Below are 19,752 nucleotides of genomic sequence, written 5' to 3' on the forward strand. Positions count from 1 at the left end.
TATTTGGTGGCTGTAGCAGATACCACGGGACTTTGTCATCAAAGATACCCAGGCTTAGCCACATGGCCATCTTTCCACCCAGTGCTGATGAAAGGTGTTCTTGGCAACTGAGTATAATTCTACACAAAAAGGGGGAAACCTTCCTGACAATCAGTGTCTCACAGAGAAGTGCTTATGCCTTGGTGTGATGTAGGCGCTAACACAGGTGCTAACAGAGCTGCCCCAGGGAGGGGCTTCCTCACAAGTTCTGTCTTGAGGGTTTTAATGAAAAGACATGTGCATAGTCAAATTTGTGAAATACAGCATACACAAAGATCCTCAATTATGTGTTGGTGGAACCAAAACGTCCTTCATTTAAAAACAAAAAAAGAAAGAAAGAAAGAAAGAAAGAAAAAGCCTGTTGTTTGGTTTTGTCTGGCCCCGTGTTTACCACACATTCGACTATGGAAGTCTTCTTTAAAATAACAGTCAGATAAGTTCCCCATGACATTAGTGTTCTGTGGGCTGTGCTTTGGGAAATGTTCCATCTAGGGCTCTGCTTTTTGCTTATGCTCAAGTCAACCTTTCCCACTTCCTTTTCGAGTTTCTCGGGTGATTATATAGGGAAGACACTGTCCACAGTGAGTGCTGAGAGGGAGCGGAAGGCTGTCACAGAGACCTGTGGGCTGAAGCCTCTTCACTAGTGAATCAGCTGGCGCCAGGGAGCCAGCGCCATGTGCTTAGGGGAGGGCTGAAGATTCCCGCTTCCGTGTGGTATTCAAGAGGGACTTAGAGGCTGTGGATCCCTTTCTAGAAACACAGAGAACTGAAAGTATGTATTTGCATAACATAATAAGACAATCTAGGGGTGACATGAAAGTCTAAAATCTAAATTCATTCGCACTTAATGTATGCCTTGTACCTGAAGGTAACTTTGTGTAGTAGTTTTTGTGCCTCTACGTTTTGACCAGGACCCATCAGGGGATTTTCCGCTTGTGTCACGTTGGCCTTGAAGGATGGCAGGGTTCCAGGCTAGGGTTGCTCAGTGCCCAGCTTTGGGGATCTGTGGCCTCTCCTTTCGTTTTCTTTCACTGTCGGGTGCTGGAAAAATAAGCAGGGAGGGATGGTGTGTGGAAAGCAGCTTCATTCTGTTTGAACTTGGTTCCAGAGCCAGTGTCCAGCATGAACTCTCCGGTGACTTCGGTTTGACTAGAAGCACAGCAATATGAGGTGTCTGTAACAAGAGTCATTTTGGGTCAGTTACACCCCTGCATTCGGGTCCTTGCTTTAATTTCACTCTGAAGTCCCAACCTGTTTTCACTATTATGCTATAAGACCAGAACCGCATCGCCTCTCTCCTGCATCCATCCATCCGTCCATCCGTCAGCCCATCCATCTATCCATTTGCCCATCTGTCTGTCCATCCATCTGCCTGTCACTGACTCATTCATTCTTCATGGTCTAAAGGTGGCTGCATGTTAGGTGCCAAGCACATGCAGTGAACCACACACATAATGCTCTCAAGATACTTAGTGAGGCCTCTTCTCTCCCATTGCAAAGTGACATTCAAGAGACGCCTTCTTCATCCCCGTTTGCACCAGTATTACCTTTGACCTCTCCCTTCACACCGTCTTGGTCAGCTGGATGTCGTTAGGAAACCCTGCCTGCCGCTTCCTGGGTCCTGCACTTCCCACTGTCGTTCTCTCCTGGCCTTGCACTCTCTCTCCAAGCCCTCCAAGACCCAGCTCACCCACTGTGTTCTCCACACTTCTCCTGAAGATCTTGGCCCCACTCTCACTGCATTCTGTATCCTGCGTGCTGTGTCTTGGGCCACACACTTCCTGTCTTTTCTCTTTCAAGTGATGCCACATCCTGTTCAACTCAGTGTCCTTCACCTGTTAGCTACCTAGCCTGAGTACCTTCATGTAAACTCCTAATTGTTTCAAGAAACACCACCTTAGTTTTTCTATCTATAATAACATAGGATAATAGGTACACAATTAGAAACTAGTTACAAGAGTTTTATTAGAAAATAGAAAAATTAATTTTAAATTCTATCTTTTTTTTGTAATTTGGGTTAATATGCACTCATTTCTTTGACTTATTGGAGCCAAGTTTTAGACTACAGTGTAGAGACTAGATTTTTATCCTTTTAGTTTTTGAGGTTATAATATAATCACAACATTTTCCCTTTCCCTTTCCTCCCTCCAAACTCTCCCGTACATCCCTCCTTACCTTTTCAAATTCTTCTATTAATTGTTGTTATATGCATGTAGGTAGATTTCTAAATACATAAATGCAGCCTGCTCAGTCTGTATAATGTTACTTGTGTGACTGTGTTTTCAGGGAAGGCCACCAGTACGGATAGCCGCTGGTGTGCTCTTCCCTGGGGAGGACTGATTCCCCCACTCTCCTCATTCCTTAGCAGTCTTTGCTCTTTGTCTAGGGTTGAGGCCTCATGATGTTTCCGCCGTCCACTTCGGCACGTCTGTAGTCATCCTTGTTCAGATTATAGTTAGGTAGTCACGTTGGTGAAACTTTGTGAATATTGCTTCGGACATGGCACAGTCTCCCAGCAGACTCTTCGATCCTCTGGCTCTTACGATTGTCCTGCCCACCCACCCCCTTCTGCAATGTTTCGTGAGCCTTAGGTGCAGGTGTGTTTTGTAGATGTGTCCATTGTGGTCAGGCACAACGCTGCCTTTTGGTTGGTTGGGGTTTTCTGTAATGGTCTCTGTCTATTGCAAAGAGACGTTTCCTTGACAGAGGGTGAGGACTGTACTTGCCCGTGGGTATAAATACATATTTAGAATGGAGTAGGGCTGTGCTGTACAGTGGTGGTTGTAGGTTCTCCTCCCAGAGCTATGACTTCACTAGCCCTGGGGAGTTGCCTAGGTTTCCAGTAATAGAATGTTTCCCTCTTGTTGAACAGGTCTGAAACACAACTAGCTGTTGGTTACTGTCAAGGAGTGTATACCACGGCTGTCCCCTTGGGTGTTTTACCAGGCTGATCGCTGTTATGGGTCATAAGTGTCATACCTGAGTAGGGCTGTTAGTTGCTTGCTTTCTTTGGAAGCTTGCATGGTGCCTTCTGGTTCCATTAAAAACTAGTCCTCAGATGCATGGTATGTTAAGCCGAAGGGTTTACCCTCTACTCCAGTGGTAAGATTTTATTTGGAAGTTAAGTGCTACTCAATTTAGAATAATGTGGAGAAGTTATATTCCTGAAATAAATTCAAATCTACTCTCAAAAGAAAATTTGTGATATTTTAGGTACTTCAAAGACTCATATGTTGACTTTCTGTTAGTTAGCTACCTTTTCAACCTGTGGCCATGAAACCCAACAGAAACAACCGAAAGGAGGAACACTGTATTTTGGCTCAGGGTTTAGGTCCACTAGGGCAAGAATGACAGAGTGGAAGAAGCGTGGGGCAGAGGCTGTTCTCATGGTGAGCCAGCAGGCGGGAAGCATGCTAGGAGCCAGGAGCGGGTGTAACCTCCCAGGGCTAGCCTCCTGTGACCTCTTTCTACCAGCTAGGCTTCCCCCCTAAATTTCACCAGCAGCTGGGGAGCAAGCTTCAGCATGTGAGCCTGAGAGGGACGTTTGCATTCAAGCCAACAGACCTTTATCATTTAATTGTATCTATCCCTTTAATGGGAACTACGTGCATAAAACTTCAGTAATTTAGACTCTTCTCTCTGGAAAGTTTTGATAGTTCAGTTACCAAGGTGGTAGACATTTAGCTGTTACTCTGATACTTTATAAAAGAGCAAACTTCTCAGGCACTTAGGAAGATCCACCCATGTGTGGATTGTTAGTGTAATAATTACAAAGAAATTGCATCTATTAATTACAGAATATCTGGCAGTATGGTGATATATTTGGTAACATCTTGTCAACTATTAATTCAAACATTAAAAAAAAAGAATAACTGTAAGGGAGGCTTTTATTAATTTCAATGGCTTTACTCTGAATCTGAGATAGCGAGATCTAACCAGTTTCTGGATTGTTCCTTGTATTCAAAGACAGTAAATAGCTCCACAGATGTCACTCGTGGGAGGGGTGTGGCTGAAGAGACAGGTGCCTCTCCAGCTTATACACAGGACACTTATCATCTCTTGTGTCTCTCATTGCAGTAATTCTTGGGGTGTTTCCTGTATGTGTGGCATATCAATAGTGAGATGGGCATTACACTCCGAGACTCCCCACTTCTCCAGCTAGAATGGTCAATATTAGTAAAAGCATTACACCATGGGAAGAGAAACCAGGGCATTGCATGGGTCATATTTGTACCAGTGTCTCTGTCTCAGCCTCTGTGATGAGACATGATGAAGCCATGCTGTGTTTCATACTGTAGCCGCTTAAGTGTGCAAAGCAATGTACGTTATTACCTTATTTGCATGGAGAATGTCACGCCTTGAAGCTGTCATGAGTAGATCTGCCTCTTGCTTTTCATTTCTAGTGATTCCTCGCTATATGCCATTCTTCCCTAGGACTTTCACATCTGCTGTGCTGAATTTTAGCTCTCAGAAGACTCTGAGAGTTGGGGAATAGCTCAGTCTGTAATTGCTTGAGGACTTGAGTTTAGGCCCTAGAATCCATTTAAAAAGGTGTGGTAGGGTTCCTGTAACTCACTGGGGAGGTCAAGACAGGCAGAATCCTGGAACTTACTGGCTAGTCATTCTAGCCTAATGTGATCTCAGGCCAAACCCTGCTTCAAAGAAAATGGAATGTGTTCTTGAGGATGACATCTAAAGTTGTCCTCTGGCATCCACAGACATGCAATCACACACATGCGCGTGTGCGTGCACGCACGCACACACAGCGAGACACACATACACACACATAAGCATGCACACACATACACACACTAAGCCATATGCTTAGCGGTAGCCAGAGGCTTCTCGTGTCCTCGCTTCTCCCATGTCTGCTCCTTTGCTTCTGTCACGGGAGCCCTACCCTCAGTACCCCACACCCTCAGTACCCCACATCCTCAGTACCCCACATCCTCAGCACCCCACACCCTCAGCACCCCACACCCTCAGCATCCCACACCCTCAGTACCCCACACCCTCAGCATCCCACACCCTCAGCACCCCACACCCTCAGCATCCCACACCCTCAGTACCCCACACCCTCAGCATCCCACACCCTCAGTACCCCATACCCTCAGTACCCCACACCCTCAGCACCCCACACCCTCAGCATCCCACACCCTCAGCATCCCATGCCTTCAGTACCCCACACCCTCAGCACCCCACACCCTCAGCACCCCACACCCTCAGCACCCCACACCTTCAGCATCCCATGCCTTCAGTACCCCACACCCTCAGCACCCCACACCCTCAGCATCCCATGCCTTCAGTACCCCACACCCTCAGCACCCCACACCCTCAGCACCCCACACCCTCAGCACCCCACACCCTCAGCATCCCACACCCTCAGCATCCCATGCCTTCAGCATCCCACACCCTCAGCATCCCACACCCTCAGCACCCCACACCCTCAGCACCCCACACCCTCAGCATCCCATGCCCCCTTACCTGTGAACACTTTTCACAATAAATCTGAATTATAAATATGATTTACAGATGTGTAGAAACTCACTGCTTTCAGGAAATTTATACTTGGTAGTAAGATAATAAAGCCAAATCAATGATCCTCCAGTGGTTGAATTTAGTGTGAGTGAGCAACTGAAGGGTAGTTTTTTGAAACTGGGGTATTCACAGTGGCACCTTTGAAATCTGGTATGTGGGTGGTCACCCTTGCCCACATGGAAAGCCAGTCTGTCCCATGCCCCAGTGATTCCCTCTCCCGAGAAGGGCGGTGAGGATGTTGTTCACCTGTGGTTGGAGTAGCTGTTTCCCGCCCACTGTTCCTTCCGCGGTCTCATTTCTCAGTGGCTGTGGAGTGCTTGCTGCTCCAAGTTCAGCTGGAATATTTGCAGCACATCTGTGTGTCACAGTCATAAAGCAGCCACGCTTGCACTGTGGGCCTTTAACCTACTTGTTAAAAAAAATAGTCCATCAACATATATTGATGAGTAACACTTCGTCTGTCTCCTCAACGACACTTGACCTTTCAGATTTCTGCCTCCCTGCGTGCCCCTGAGCTGGGCGTTTGTGAGCAGCCAAATCAGAATCAGTGGTAGCTTTCGTCCCTTTGTCTTGGGGGTTTATGTGTGAGTGGTGTGTCGTTTTTACATGCTTTGGAAAGCCCTGGGCACTAAGGTACACAGCGGTGAGGGCTCAGCCTCCTTGTGTGCGGGCTTTGGTATGTGCTTGCTCTGCAAGCTGGAGCGAATGACTTCACCCCTAAACTCGCGTTCCCACCTACACAGTGGGGAGAAGATGAGTATCCACCTGGTGGTGGGTGGTTGCGAGTAAGAGGAAATGATGGCGAGGAGGGTGAACCGCGCTGTGCCTGGCAGCTAGGAAGTACTGAATGGCCGGCAGCCATGACTTCCTTTCGGTACAGTGGTTCAAGTTTTCCATGGCCCTCTTCATGGGCTCACTTCCAGAGCATGGGGACTTGTATAGAAGTTCCTACAGGAGTCTGTCGAACAGTGGTTCTCAACCTGTGGGTCACAGCCCCTCACAAGGGTTACATATCAGATATTTGCATTATGATTCATAACAAAAATACAATTATGAAATAGCCATGATATAATTTTATGGTTGGAGGTCATCACAACATGAGGGACTGTATTCAAGGGTCACAGAGTTAGGAAGGCTGAGAACCACTGCTCTAGAGACTATTAACTTGGACTGCCTTAAGATCTGTAGAACTGAATCATTACAAGATGAAATTTCTTTCTTTGCAAACAGACTGAAAAGAAAATCAAATTTAAACTCTAATTTTGCCCACCTGTGTGTGTGTGTGTGTGTGTGTGCGCGCGTGCGTGCGTGCGTGCGTGCGTGCGTGCGAACTAGTGTGTAGAGAGAGGGCAGAGGACAACATTTGAAAGTTTTTTTGTGTCTTCCCTCCATGCGTGTCTTGCGTATGGAACTCAGGTCATCAGGCTTGGTGGCAAGTACCTTTAACCAGCCAATGCCCTCTCACAGGCCCTCCCCTTTATTCTGTTCTTAGATTAGCTGTTCCTACAAACAGATTGACAAGAATGGTGCCAAGACTCTCATTTCATGGTATGGGGAGCACACAGGAGCATCTTCAGGCAACTTTGCAATGTGTTTCAAATATACTTGAGGTCTTAAAATGATTATTGAATGTGTGAATTCCAGGAACTGTAGCAGGAGATAACACCCTCAGCAACTACTTCCCAATTTCCCCTCAGTTTTGGGCTTTCATGAAAGTGACAATTAAAATTACAGCATAATTGTTTGGGGTCCACTAAAGCCTTCTTGATTTTCCTTGGGCTCTTATCAAGTAAGTCAGTATATGTGTTCACTGCTTCAGTTGAAATGGCCTAAGAAGGTCACTGACCGATAGCCATCTTTAGTTTTAAAAGCCACCAGACAAGGCAATTGCTAAAGCTGCTTCAGTGAGGCATTCCAGAAATATTCAATCTCATACTTCTCTGGATTATAATAAATAAATAAATAAATAAATAAATAAATAAATAAATAAATAAATAAATAAATAAACAAATGCAATTTTTAGTTTCATCTTAGAGCTATTAACCTAGACTTTTTCTTCTGGAATGCACAATAGAAAAGTGTATTATAGCTCTTTGAGCATTAGAAAGAAAAATGCTACAAACATTTTGCTTAATTAAATGCTAAAGAGGAGACATCAACTTTCATGATTAATTGAAACATGACTGATACATCTTTCTATGACAGCAGATGAAAATTGTATCATGGTATGCAAACTGTTCACTTTGGGAATGTTATTTAATGCGCTAACATTTTGCCTTTGTTGCTACATTGTTCCTTATGAAAATATACTGGCTAATTGCTATACTATAAGCCTGTCATATGAGTCCTCAATGATATACCTCCAAGTCTCCGATGGTGCAGACTTCTAGCCTACACAGAAGATAGGAAATAAGATACTACCTAGTTTGAAGACTTTTTTTTAAAAAAAAATAAAACATTAAAAACCAGGTCCACTCAGGAAAGGCTAAATTGCCAGGCCTTCTCTCTCACGAGGGCAGAGGGCACACGCCGTTCCCAGAGCTTGCTTTCCTCTCTGTTGCTATATTGAATTCTCTGACCAAAAGCAAACCGGGGAAGAGAGGGTTTGCTTGGTTTATACTTCCGGGTCACAGTCAGCCACTGAGGGAAGTCAGCGTGGGAGCTCAAGGCAGGAGCAGAAGCTAGGGAAGGACGCTGCTGCTAGCTGGCTCACTCATGGGTACTGCGCACAGTGGGCTGGGCCCTCCCACATCAATTAATGATCATGATGGTTCTGTACAGACACACCCACAGGCCAGTCTGATCTTGGTAGATCCTCAACTGAGGTTCCCTCTCCCCTGTGACTCTAGGTTGAGTCAAATTGACAATAGAAGCTAATTAGCACACCAGACTTAAAGGTTATTTTTTTTTTTAAAGACTTAACTGAAACACATTTTGGCTGTAATTTCTCAGGAAGAGTTCTCTTTTTAGGGACGGTCCTCATGTGTGGTGGCACACTGGGTCTAGTGAGGGACTCTAAACTGTGTTTTGACTGGCAAAATTCATTTAACCATGACAATTCTTTTAGTTTCCGAAGTGTGGCATTAATTGGCTATTGTAAGACTAGATACCTGTCATACCTGAAACTATTCTTGAGGACTTTTGGAATAACCCACTCCTCAGACTCATCTTTGGGTCATTCATTGTTGACAACTTTGATGGCAGAGCAGGAGCCGTCGGCTGGGCCTTTCCCAGAGTATTTGCCTGGAGGAAGCAGGATGGACAGGAATACTGATTTATTTAACAAGACAGATGCTAACTACCATTCTGCATCCCTTCCCACTACAGAAATAGAAATACAAAAATCCTTTGTCTTATCTCCCACACTGTAACTTTCTAGTAAGAATATTTTATATGAGCCTAATGTATTTTAAATTTTTATGCTTTTATTTGTTAGGTCCTGTTGTAAGAAAGTGTCCTTACACTCTTTAGAACATGACAAATGGGCCTCTTTGGTGGCCTGGGATGCCCTTTGACCCTGTCCTCCTCAGGGCCAGGCCCTGTGGTGGGCTCGACACGGGCCTCCCTTCAGCTCTGCCCCTTGCCTCTTCTCGTCTGCTCTGGTCCATCCCATCAACAGAGCCAGGACTTGAAAAACTCAGGGTTTCTTTTTCAAACCAGACTATTTAAAGGAAGAAGTGCTGAGGGGAAATGAGTGTTCCTGAATGGTTCCTTGGGAAATGGGGCCCTTGTTAAACTGTGAGACCGAATGATTTCCTTCATGACATCTTTTTCCTTACAGATTTCACCAGAACCAAGACCATTGCCACTGGGTCATGTGTGAGAGCTCCACAGCGTCATCTTCTTTTTCAGGAATCTAAGATGTATCAACTGGGACAATAGGAATTATTAGTGCCAGTTAGTGTAGTAGTGATGGGCGATCATCTTAAAACTATTACTAATCCAAGAACTCACTTTACATGTGGTCACTTGGAGAGCTTTTGCTAACTTTTCATGCCATGCAAAGTCTGTAAACAGGTGTCATATAGAAATCATATGAAAGAGAAATAAAAGCTTTCTGAACAGAACACATTCATCCAGTGCAGTAATTATGTTACATTTGAATTCATATTATGACTTTATTTAAAGGATGTCATGTTATCAGAAGTGTTTACTAACATCAAAGAGTCTCGTTTATGCTGTCTTGTGTGATAATGAGCCATAGATTCCAATATGTGGTTTGAGAAATAGCACAAGTTATTAAAATGACAATGTTTGTTCTTTTATGATAGATAAAGTGCTGCCCGTGGTTCTGAGTCGATACTTAGGGAGAAAAGCCATGTTGCTGTATTACAAATGAGTTTGTTTCTAATTTTGCAGACTGATGACCATAGTGCCCCAAACCAAATCTTTTCCCTGGAAATGGAATGATTACATGACAGACTCCGTGAACCATGAATATGTCAACAACTCATGGATCAGGCCTTGCTTAGCAATTAGTCTTTGGGGGATTTTACTCAGAAATCAGACACACTGCACCAGAGCTCATTGGGGCTTTTGTGATTCCTATTCATGTCTGAATTATGCGTCTGGGTCAGTACAAAACAGATTCCATAAAGAGGGACTGCTGTTCATAGTGCCAACTAGAGCTCTGCATGTTCACACGCATAAACACACACATGCACATACGCACTCAGGCACACACATACACACAGACACAAACACACATACATGCACATACATCATACACACAGATACCGACCGATACACACACATATACACTCAGACACACAAATATGCACAGACACTCAGACATGCACACAGACACATTCACTCAGACATGCACACATATGCATACACACTTAGACCTGCACACACACATATATACACATACAGACATATATAAACTTACACACAGACACTCATAATGCACATACAGACACACACACACATACATACACACACACACACACACACACACACAGAGTCAAAAGAGAGGACAGGGAACACCATTCAAAATACAGTGACAGCTCCTAGGAGGCAGCCAGAAAATATTTTAAAAGTTTTCTAACATCATCTTTTATTTTCCCAAAAAAGATCAATATTCCCAAGTTGCAGGCATCTGAGTGTCACCAGCCCCATCCTACGGCCGCTTCTTCCTGTCTGCACTGTGGTTTACTCAGGATATTTAATTTAATTCATTCTCTTTGCTCTCTTTAACAGCCCATCTGTCTTAAGCAGTAATGGATGTGACAGTCTTGGTAGCTTATGCTAGTTAAGTTTTTCTTCTCATATAAGGAAATGAAATATAATATTTAAATATTAAAGATATTTGCATACCATCTAGAACCCATATGAGCACCTTGTTGACATGGTTGAGGGGTCTTCCAGGAGCTGAGAGGATGCCCCCACTCTAGTCTGCCTGAGAATACTCTCACACCCTTACCATCCCTTCACTTAGGGCCCAGAAATGACATCAAATGGAGCCGAGTTAAACTGGGCCCGTGTTTCCCTGAGGTCAGCAGTGCCTGACAGTGCATTGTAGAAGAATGCCCAGGAAGCCAGGCCTTCCCGCTGCCCGTTGCCAGAACCCGGCCATTCACAACGTCTCCTTTTTTTATGAAACACCTGACTTGGCAGTCAGGTTGTAATACTGAACAACAGCACTGTCCACTTCCCTCTGATGGGAGCATGCATGCGGCTGCTGGCCTCTGTCCAAGTTCACACGCAGCTTCACATGGCACGGGTCGCCCCACCTAATGCCCATTTTGAAGACTTTCTGCAGGACCTTTGACAAAATGCGCTGTTTATTTTACAACCTTCTTCGCTTACCGCCGTGGCTGGTTTGACTAGGTTAAGAAGTCCCGGAACTCTTGGAGCTTTGCAGTCGTGCTCTGGTTTCTAAGTAAAATGTCTTTGGAAACACCAGCACCCACATGCCCCTAAGCAGAAAGACAAACTGGTGCACCCTCCCTTTTCCCTAAGACTGGCCCTCCTACTCCATCAGAAAATGGTGAGGTTTGGAAATTGCGAGCCGACCCCGGGAGCTCTGTCAGGGTCAGGGTGTGTCTAAATGTGAAGGATGTTTGCTTCTGATATGAACATTTTTCTTATACTTTTATTATAGAAGATGATGTGTCAAATGTACAAATAATGTGTGCCTGGTGCCAGAAAGTGGGAATCAAGCGCTATTCCCTGAGTATGGGAAGCGAGGTGAAAAGCTTCTGCAGCGAGAAGTGCTTTGCGGCCTGCCGGAGAGCCTACTTCAAAAGAAACAAGGTAAGCCACCTTAGTGAGGCCGCTGGCCACCTCCTGTGCGCATGCGCCTCCTAGCCCTAGCTGGACACACTGTGGCCCTGCCCCTTGCGTATTTTGATTTTGTTTTGTCCGTTTCTTCCTGTCATGCTTAACTTTTTGGAATAAGAAACCCCATCCTAACGTAACTTGTCCACCAATTTCTCTTGGCTTGGTGTTTGAGTTCTGAGAGGGTGAATGAATCTGAGGAAGACAGCTGCTATCCTAACCAGAGGTGGCTTTCCAGCAGTGAGAGGGTCAGTTCAGAGCCCACCAGAGAACAAGTGACAGGTTTCTTAGGAGAGTGAGACATTAGCTGTCGAGGCTTTAGTACACCTATACAGTGGGAACAGAGCTGCTGCTTTTCCAAAACCTGATCCACAGAGTCTAGTCAAGACAAAAACTGTCAAACCTCCCTTGACACACTGTGTTAAAGCTGATGGATCTTGGCCGGGCAGTGGTGGCGCACGCCTTTAATCCCAGCACTCGGGAGGCAGAGCCAGGCGGATCTCTGTGAGTTCGAGGCCATCCTGGTCTACAGAGTGAGTTCCAGGAAAGGCGCAAAGCTACACAGGGAAACTCTGTCTCGAAAAAACAAAATAAATAAATAAATAAATAAATAATAAAATAAAAAAAATAAAGCTGATGGATCTTGACAAGATGGGCAATGGTGACTAGCTCATTCCTGGGAGTGTGGTGGGTAAACACAGGAAGAGCCGTAGTAATGGTTTCCACTTTGTTTTGAAAGACAGTTTAGGTCTGAAGATGGCCTTTTAGAGTAGAGTTAGCCACTCTTGATGGGAAACAGGATGCATGATGTTTTAATAAGCACACGTACACATCTGCACACGAACTTCCCAATCCTTAAAGAACTGCTAACGCCTTTTGCCACCAAGTACCCAAGTCCATTTCTAGGCCTTGATTATTTCTCATTGATCTGCAAAACTTCCTCAATTCATGAAACTGTACACATTTTTGCTAAGCACTTGCATTTCCCTTTCTGTAATACAAGATACAAACCTGTCCATTCTTGCAGCAAGAACTTGTCTTTTTCAAGTCTAACGTTTGCAATCCTGAATGCTAATCATGGCTCACTGCATTGTAAGCATGGTTGCAGCAGATAATCTCCTGCAAATCTGGGTCACATTCATTCTGCCAAAAAAACATAATGCTGCCTGCAGAATTAGGCTGCAGAGTTCAGTGGGTTGGAATTTTAGTAGCAGTCTGTAAGAATTAGGCTCATGATCTTCACTGGAGCCAGGAGGCAAGTAAGGAAATTGTCTACAAGTCTTTGGGGATGGTCAAGAGTGGGGTTCATTTTCCCCTGGGAGGGGATTAGAGTGATCTCCAAGAGCCTTCTGAATGCCGAGCACTGAGAACATCAGTCCTAGGAGTGGGCCCAGTGATTTCTTCTTTAAAGCCCTACTTACCTCAACAAAATACTTTGCATTCCTCCACAGAATATGGAGGAATAGAACGGGGCTTCTTGTCATTCTAGAATTCTGAAGGGCTAAGGATCTGAATCTTGATGGACTGCCTCTAGTGAATAAGGCCAAGCAAGATGCGTTTGTCACAACCCTGATGATACCAGTTACACTTTGTAAAGAAAGCTTACTGCTTTGTAGTAAGCCTTTGAAGAAAGGCATCGGATGCCATTGGAAAAGCAGTCTAGAATCCTGTTATACAGTATATGTGTATAGGTACACATAAACATTCATATATACATATATATATACATACATATATACATATATATATATACACACATATATGCTTTTAAAATATCGTGGTAAAGTTTAAGGTCAAACTGAACTCAAGCTTCCATAGCATACATTTTTGAAAGACAGATAATGGGAAGCAGGGTAAGAATCAGCATTTGGAATTTATAGGAGGCCGAGTCAGTGCTGAAAGGAGCCCAGGGCACTTTACTTTCCACGAGGAGCTGCCGGGATGGGGGTCCAGCATCTTGCAAACCTTGGGAGTTGCTGTGGTTTGACTTACCCAGTGCCTTTGCCTGCTGATTTCTGTGGCCCTTTAGTGCACACATTACCTGTCTTCTCTCCTGTTTATGTATTCCAAAGCTCGGCCTGTTCAGTTTTTCCAAATGGAGAAATAAGCGTGTTACCTTACCTGCTGGGTTCCCTCTGAAACAGTATCCTATTGTATTACTATAAACATGTACAGCTGCTGCATTTCGCTTAACTGGTAGGATTTTGTGGTCATTTCATTTAGGGATTAGGTTTCCTAATGGCTCGTATTAGATCCCAGCCCCGCATCCGGCCATTTCTAAGAACTGCTGTTATAAGCCCTGGCATGCTCCCCACTGCTGACAGTGGCAGAGAGATAGCCACGTCTCTTCTTGTATTGTTTAACAAAGTCCTTGGTCTTCGTTGTTAGAATTGTGAACGTCATCTTAGAAATAGGAAGACATTCTTCCCATTTCTGCTTAACAACAGTTTCTCCCTCCTTGTGTTTCTAAATACCGAGGAGTAGATGGAAAACAGTGAATAATGCATATACAGAATAGAGTTTTGTCTTAGGTATAGAGTAGACTTTTAAAAAATGTAAAATTAGCTATGCTGTAAATTATGCTTTATAATGACAGCTCATTTCTTGCTGGATAGCATGCTGGGATCTAAAAATGGCCTCCAAGTTGAACCCAAATTGCATGCATAACTTTACAAAGGAAAACCCTCATAGACAAGGTAGGTAATTAGGAGCAGCATTCAGCCGACCTCTGCTTTGTGTCTGAGCAACACCTGCATTTGTGAATGTAAATTGGACAGCTGTGCCATGGGTCCCTGTACCACGGGGCCACGGGGCGCTGTGCTTGCCTCGGCACAAATGCTTGCTTATACAGGCAGCATGGCATTGCTGCTTTAAAAAAAAGGATAAAAATAGCCCAACACTCAGAATGAGGGCCCATGGAAATGAGCTTTTCAAGTTTCGTTTGCTTCTCAAGGCTTCCTTTTTCCTTGGGACTTAGTCAGTTGAAAAACTGTCCCGTTCGTCTCCCCTAAAGCTTGACACTTTAAAGTCAGGTGAGCGACGTGGAAGCTGAGTTAACCTGCTATGGTATATTTTAAACTGGACTTAAATGGTATTTGGAAGCTATTTGGAGTGCTACAAACACACCTTTTGCAAACCGCTCCTGCTAACGCGCTGTGAGAGGCCCACGAGTCACAGCTGTATTCACTTAAGGAGATCAATCAGCTACCAGTTTACACATTGCAGGGTGGTGGCTCTGAGACGTGTATAGTGTTAATTCATAATGTATCTTACAAAATCCCAATTTCTGCAAGATTCAACTGCTGACTCGAAGAGTTTTAAACCAGTGTGGGAGGGGCTTGGGTAGACGGTGGGCATTGGGTGAACAATGGCAGACCGATCTCATTATTTGAGACAGGGACACCTTTTCTTTCTTTTTCCGCCCCTTTTATTAAAAACAGATTTTTTTCACACAATGTATCCTGATTACAGTTTCCCCTCCCTCTACTCCTCCCAGTTCCTCCCCACCTCCCCTCCCATCCAGATCCACTGCCTTTCTGTCTCTCCTTAGAAAAGAACAGGCTTCTAAGAGATAAGAAGACATAACAAAATAATACATAAGAAGGTAAAACAAAAGCCATCACACTGAAGTTAGAGAAGGCAACCCAACAGAAGGGAAGAGCCCCAAGAGCAGGCACAAGAACCAGAGCCCAACTCATTCACACTCAGGAGTCCCATGAAAACATATGTAGAGGACGTGGTGCAGACCCGTGCGGGCCCTGCGCATGCTGCCTCGGTCTCTGTGAGTTCTATGAGCCGGGCTCAATTGATTCAGAGGGCCTTGTTCTCCTGCTGTCCTCCATCCCCTCTGGCTCTTACACTCTTCCTGCCTCCTCTTCCAGGGGGTTTAGGACAGGGACAGCTCTCCAGAGGGCTAATAGCTCAGTCTTTTCCAACGCCCCCCCCCCCCTTGAGGCCACAGTGGAACAGGACTTAAGAACATTTTTATTACTGTTTTTGCAAGAGATGCAGAAACATTGAGTTTAACCTTTTTTTTTTTTTTAATTTTACTTTTATTTTGTTTTTGTTTGTATGTGTATGGGCGTTTTGCCTGCACGTATATGTCTCCGATATGAAGTTATAGATAGTTGTGAGCTGCCACATGGGTGCTGGAAATTGAACCTGTTCTTTGGAAGAAGCCAGTGCTCTTAACTACTGAGCCAACTCTCCAGCCTGAGTTCAACCTTTTAATATCAGTTTTACTTTGTAAAATAGCTGAGTTGAGTGCTTAAAATATTCTTTTTATTATCCCTCTAAAAAAAGGAGTAACCAGACTGCAAATAGTAGTCTTTTCCATTTAGCATTTATTTAATCATCTTTTCTTTTTCATGGGAAATAAATATCCTGTTGTCTAAGCCAGTATCTAGAAATAAATCAGGAAATCAAAACTGAAGAAAAGCAGCCAGTGTAAGCCAAGGATGACTGTTTTCTTTCCTTGTTCAAATCTCAAGTTTGTAGTGTTCTGGATGGCGTTGGAAATTTAATAAACACGAACTTCTAAGAGCATTGAAGTTTTGCTTCCTCGTTTTACTTTCCATGAATTGAGACAGGAATAGATAGAGTCTTCTCCAGGATGTGCTGCTGCTCCCGGTAGACCAAAGTGATGTAGAGCAAAGGTCATACATAGACTGTAGAGATGGAAATGTCTGCAGATGATGTCACTGCAGTTTTCTGAACCATAGTGACGTAGAGCAGAGATCATAGCCTCCAGAGATGGAAATGTTTGCAGATGACGTCATTGCAATTTCCTGACAACTACCATGAAAACAAACGCTCTAGGGGGAGAGTATTGTGCAATAAGCAAAATTTTTTTACTTTCATACTACATCCCTGGATGCATCCCAGGCTTTTATTAGAGATTTCTTTTGGAGGGATCCATCACTAATTAGCATCATCATTGTGTTAATTGTAGTTATACTTTATTTATACACATGGTGCTTGGCTTTTGTTTTTGTGGGTTTTTTTTTTCTTTTTTAAAATTAAACTTGAGCATAACTCAAAAAGAGTTCTTGGTTTCAGACTTAATTATAGAACCCAGTAGTGTAAAAGAAATATGTAACAATCTCTCTGCTAATCTACTGATTAACCTGTCCATTTTTTCCCTTTAAACACCTGCGAAATTTAATTTGTAAAATGGCTATCATTCACAAAGGTTTGAGAAGGACATTAAGAAATTACTTGTAATTAATGTCCTCTAAGGGCCTGGAGCTCAGGCCAAACACTAGCTTTTGCTTGGTGCATGCACATTGGCTCCAAAGTAGATGAGGCCAGGAGCCTAGGGTTGTTCTGCAGATTTCCCAGCTTTTATTGGGCCTAGGGAAGCTTGGAAGATCTGATTGTCTGCGCTTGGCCTGCAGGAGGATGACCTTGGTTCTTCAGTCTCTTGAATCAAAGGTCATAAACCTGCCCACTGCTTAGCATGAAGGGTGGTCCTCTCCACGGGCCTTTCATTTGTAGGCTGGAGGCTGAGGGTTCCCTTTAGACACAGCAAACGGGCATCCTCAGAAAACAGGAAAAGAACAACAAGCCCAACTGTTTTCCTGTCCTCTGGTATTTTGAAATATGGAGTGGAATATTAGGGAGCTGCAGGGAATGGGAGCATATGCAGAGGAGGGACCATGCTAGTCCCCAGAAACACATTTCAAGTGGGGAGAGCAGGGAAGCTCTGGCAGGTGAAATGAGATGTACACAGGCTTCTATGGAAAGCCGAAAGGGGATCCAGGACAGACGTTCTGCAACCAGGTGGGACACAGTGCCCTAAGAATGCCACCTGAAGCCTGGGGCATAGGTACAAATCTTCATATTTACCAAAATCCACGAAAAACCTTTGTGTAAGGGAGACCCCCACACAAACAGAATGGGCGAGTAAGTCTGTACTGAAAGGAAGGACTTAGCAAAAGCTTCCGGTTTTTAATGGGCTACAGTTTTCGAGATTGTGAGGGGAAACAAAGAAGTAATTCTAACCTGTTAATCCAGAATGCATACTGACTTCTGAATAATATCAAGTATTTTAAATTAAAGGTGAGGAGGTGATCTATCTTCAAGACTCAGTGTTCTCAATGAGTGGAAAGCGGAGTGGAGATTTTCGATAAATCTGACTCTGGGTTCCTGTTGATCAGTAAGCACATAGGGCCATTGCCTCATACGCTGGGATGTTCATTTCCAGACACGGCAAATCTCTGGCCAGCCTCTCTGGTGATGGCTAATGCTAGTCACTTAAATCAAGTTTTTCTCCTCTGAACTGCGGGTAATTATCCAATCCATCTAAGAGGCACACTCCCTTTTAACATTAACCACAGTGTCAGATTGCATCAGCCACATTGTGTCCCAGTGACTACTGCTACACAGTGATGAATGTGCACATTTGGAGTTCGGAGTCTATCTGTTTGGGCGGTGGGCAGTTCAGTAAACAAGCAGCCAGGGAAGGGTCTGTTTATTTGGGACGTCCATTCTCCTTATTGATCCAGTCCTTGCATTGCCAAGTCCCTTGCCTTGTGACTAATTGTGTTCAGGTTTATCTGAAGAGGGTCATTTTGATGGCCTCTCTCCTCATAACCTGCATTCAGTAATGAGCTTACTCTGTCTGCCTGACTGCTAAAGGAAGGCACCATGAAGCCTCTGGATGAAGAGAGGAGGGGGCAAGTTTGGGCAGTCTTGTGTGAGCTAGCCAGAGAAACCAAGACAAAACGATCGTGCATCTTCCTGGAATTGAAGTTACACTCCGTTAATTCATGCTTTGCTAAAAAATGTTGAATATCTAAATAAAAGCGTGCTAAAGAGGCCTGGGGGTTTGTGCTGAGATATTTTAAGGTAGTCGAATGAGTCCAGAGGGTTTTTTTTCCATAGACATTTACAGTGTCTGATTCTAAAACCTAGTGTACTCAAGGTCGTGTACACCAGATCCCAAGCTTTGGGCGTGCCTGTGGTTTATTTTCAGTTCCTTTTCATTTCAATACCTCTGGGTGGCTTTTGAACACATAAGGAGAATATAAACTGGGCAGACTGTGTATCCATCTTTGTTCCGTGGGTTCCGGGCTTTCTGCTCATATTCTCATGGATTGGGATGGAATAAAGAAAACCTTTGCTTCAGAGAGCCACTTAGTTTCTGCCCCTACATATCGGATTGAATAGAAATTCCCTTTGTCACAATCCACTCTTAGGGTGACTGTGTACACAGTGGAGTCTAATGTGTGTTAATGGAGAGGTTTACAGACACTGATTGTGGGCATGCCTGAGAAGGCTCACCAATGGTTTAATGAAGCCATAGAAAATGCCCAGGTTCTGCTGTAGTTTCCAGAGCACCCTGGGTAAGCGACACTCCTGTGGGCATTAATTAACAAAGATGGAGATGGTCAATGGTGGGGGGGGGTAGTGGTGGGGGGTGGAGGTCAGTGTCCAGTGTTTGTCTCGTTACTCAGATTCAGGCTGAGACTCACCAAGTCAGTGCTGATGCTTGCTCACATGGGGTTTTGTTTTTGTTTTTTTGTCTTCCTGTTTTCGTCCCTAATACTGAGGATTGAGCCTGGGTTCTTGCACATGTTAGGTAACCATATACCACTGATATATATCCCCAGTTTTTAAAATGTTTATTTTGAGAAAGAATCTCATTAAGTTGCCCAAGCTGGCCTTGAACTCACTGGGTAGACCAGGTCAGTCTTGAACTTGTGGTCACCTTTGTAGCTGCTGTTACAAGCGTGTGCCACTGTGCCTGGCTCATGCTTGTTCAATGTTGGATTGCTGAATTTAACCCAGAGATGAAATGATCTTGGTAGTGAGGATTGTTTTTAACCTGTGTGATATTATTTAAAATAACATTTTTTTAAGTGATGAGATTAAGCTCAAGAATGACATTTA

The 19,752-nt window shown here is 44.2% G+C and overlaps 1 protein-coding gene across 2 annotated transcripts in view; it reads left to right on the top strand.

The window, feature by feature from the left end:
* Positions 1-19,752, top strand: part of Sobp (sine oculis binding protein homolog) — a 167,777-nt gene that overhangs the window by 34,944 nt on the left and 113,081 nt on the right. For both annotated transcript variants that reach the window (XM_076552368.1, XM_076552369.1), the window contains exon 4: positions 11,684-11,835. In XM_076552368.1, the coding sequence (XP_076408483.1) occupies positions 11,684-11,835 (152 nt within the window). The remainder of the gene's footprint in view (positions 1-11,683; positions 11,836-19,752) is intronic.

This window comes from Peromyscus maniculatus, chromosome 16 (assembly GCF_049852395.1).
Source record: "Peromyscus maniculatus bairdii isolate BWxNUB_F1_BW_parent chromosome 16, HU_Pman_BW_mat_3.1, whole genome shotgun sequence".
Classification (NCBI taxonomy): Eukaryota; Metazoa; Chordata; class Mammalia; order Rodentia; family Cricetidae; genus Peromyscus; species Peromyscus maniculatus.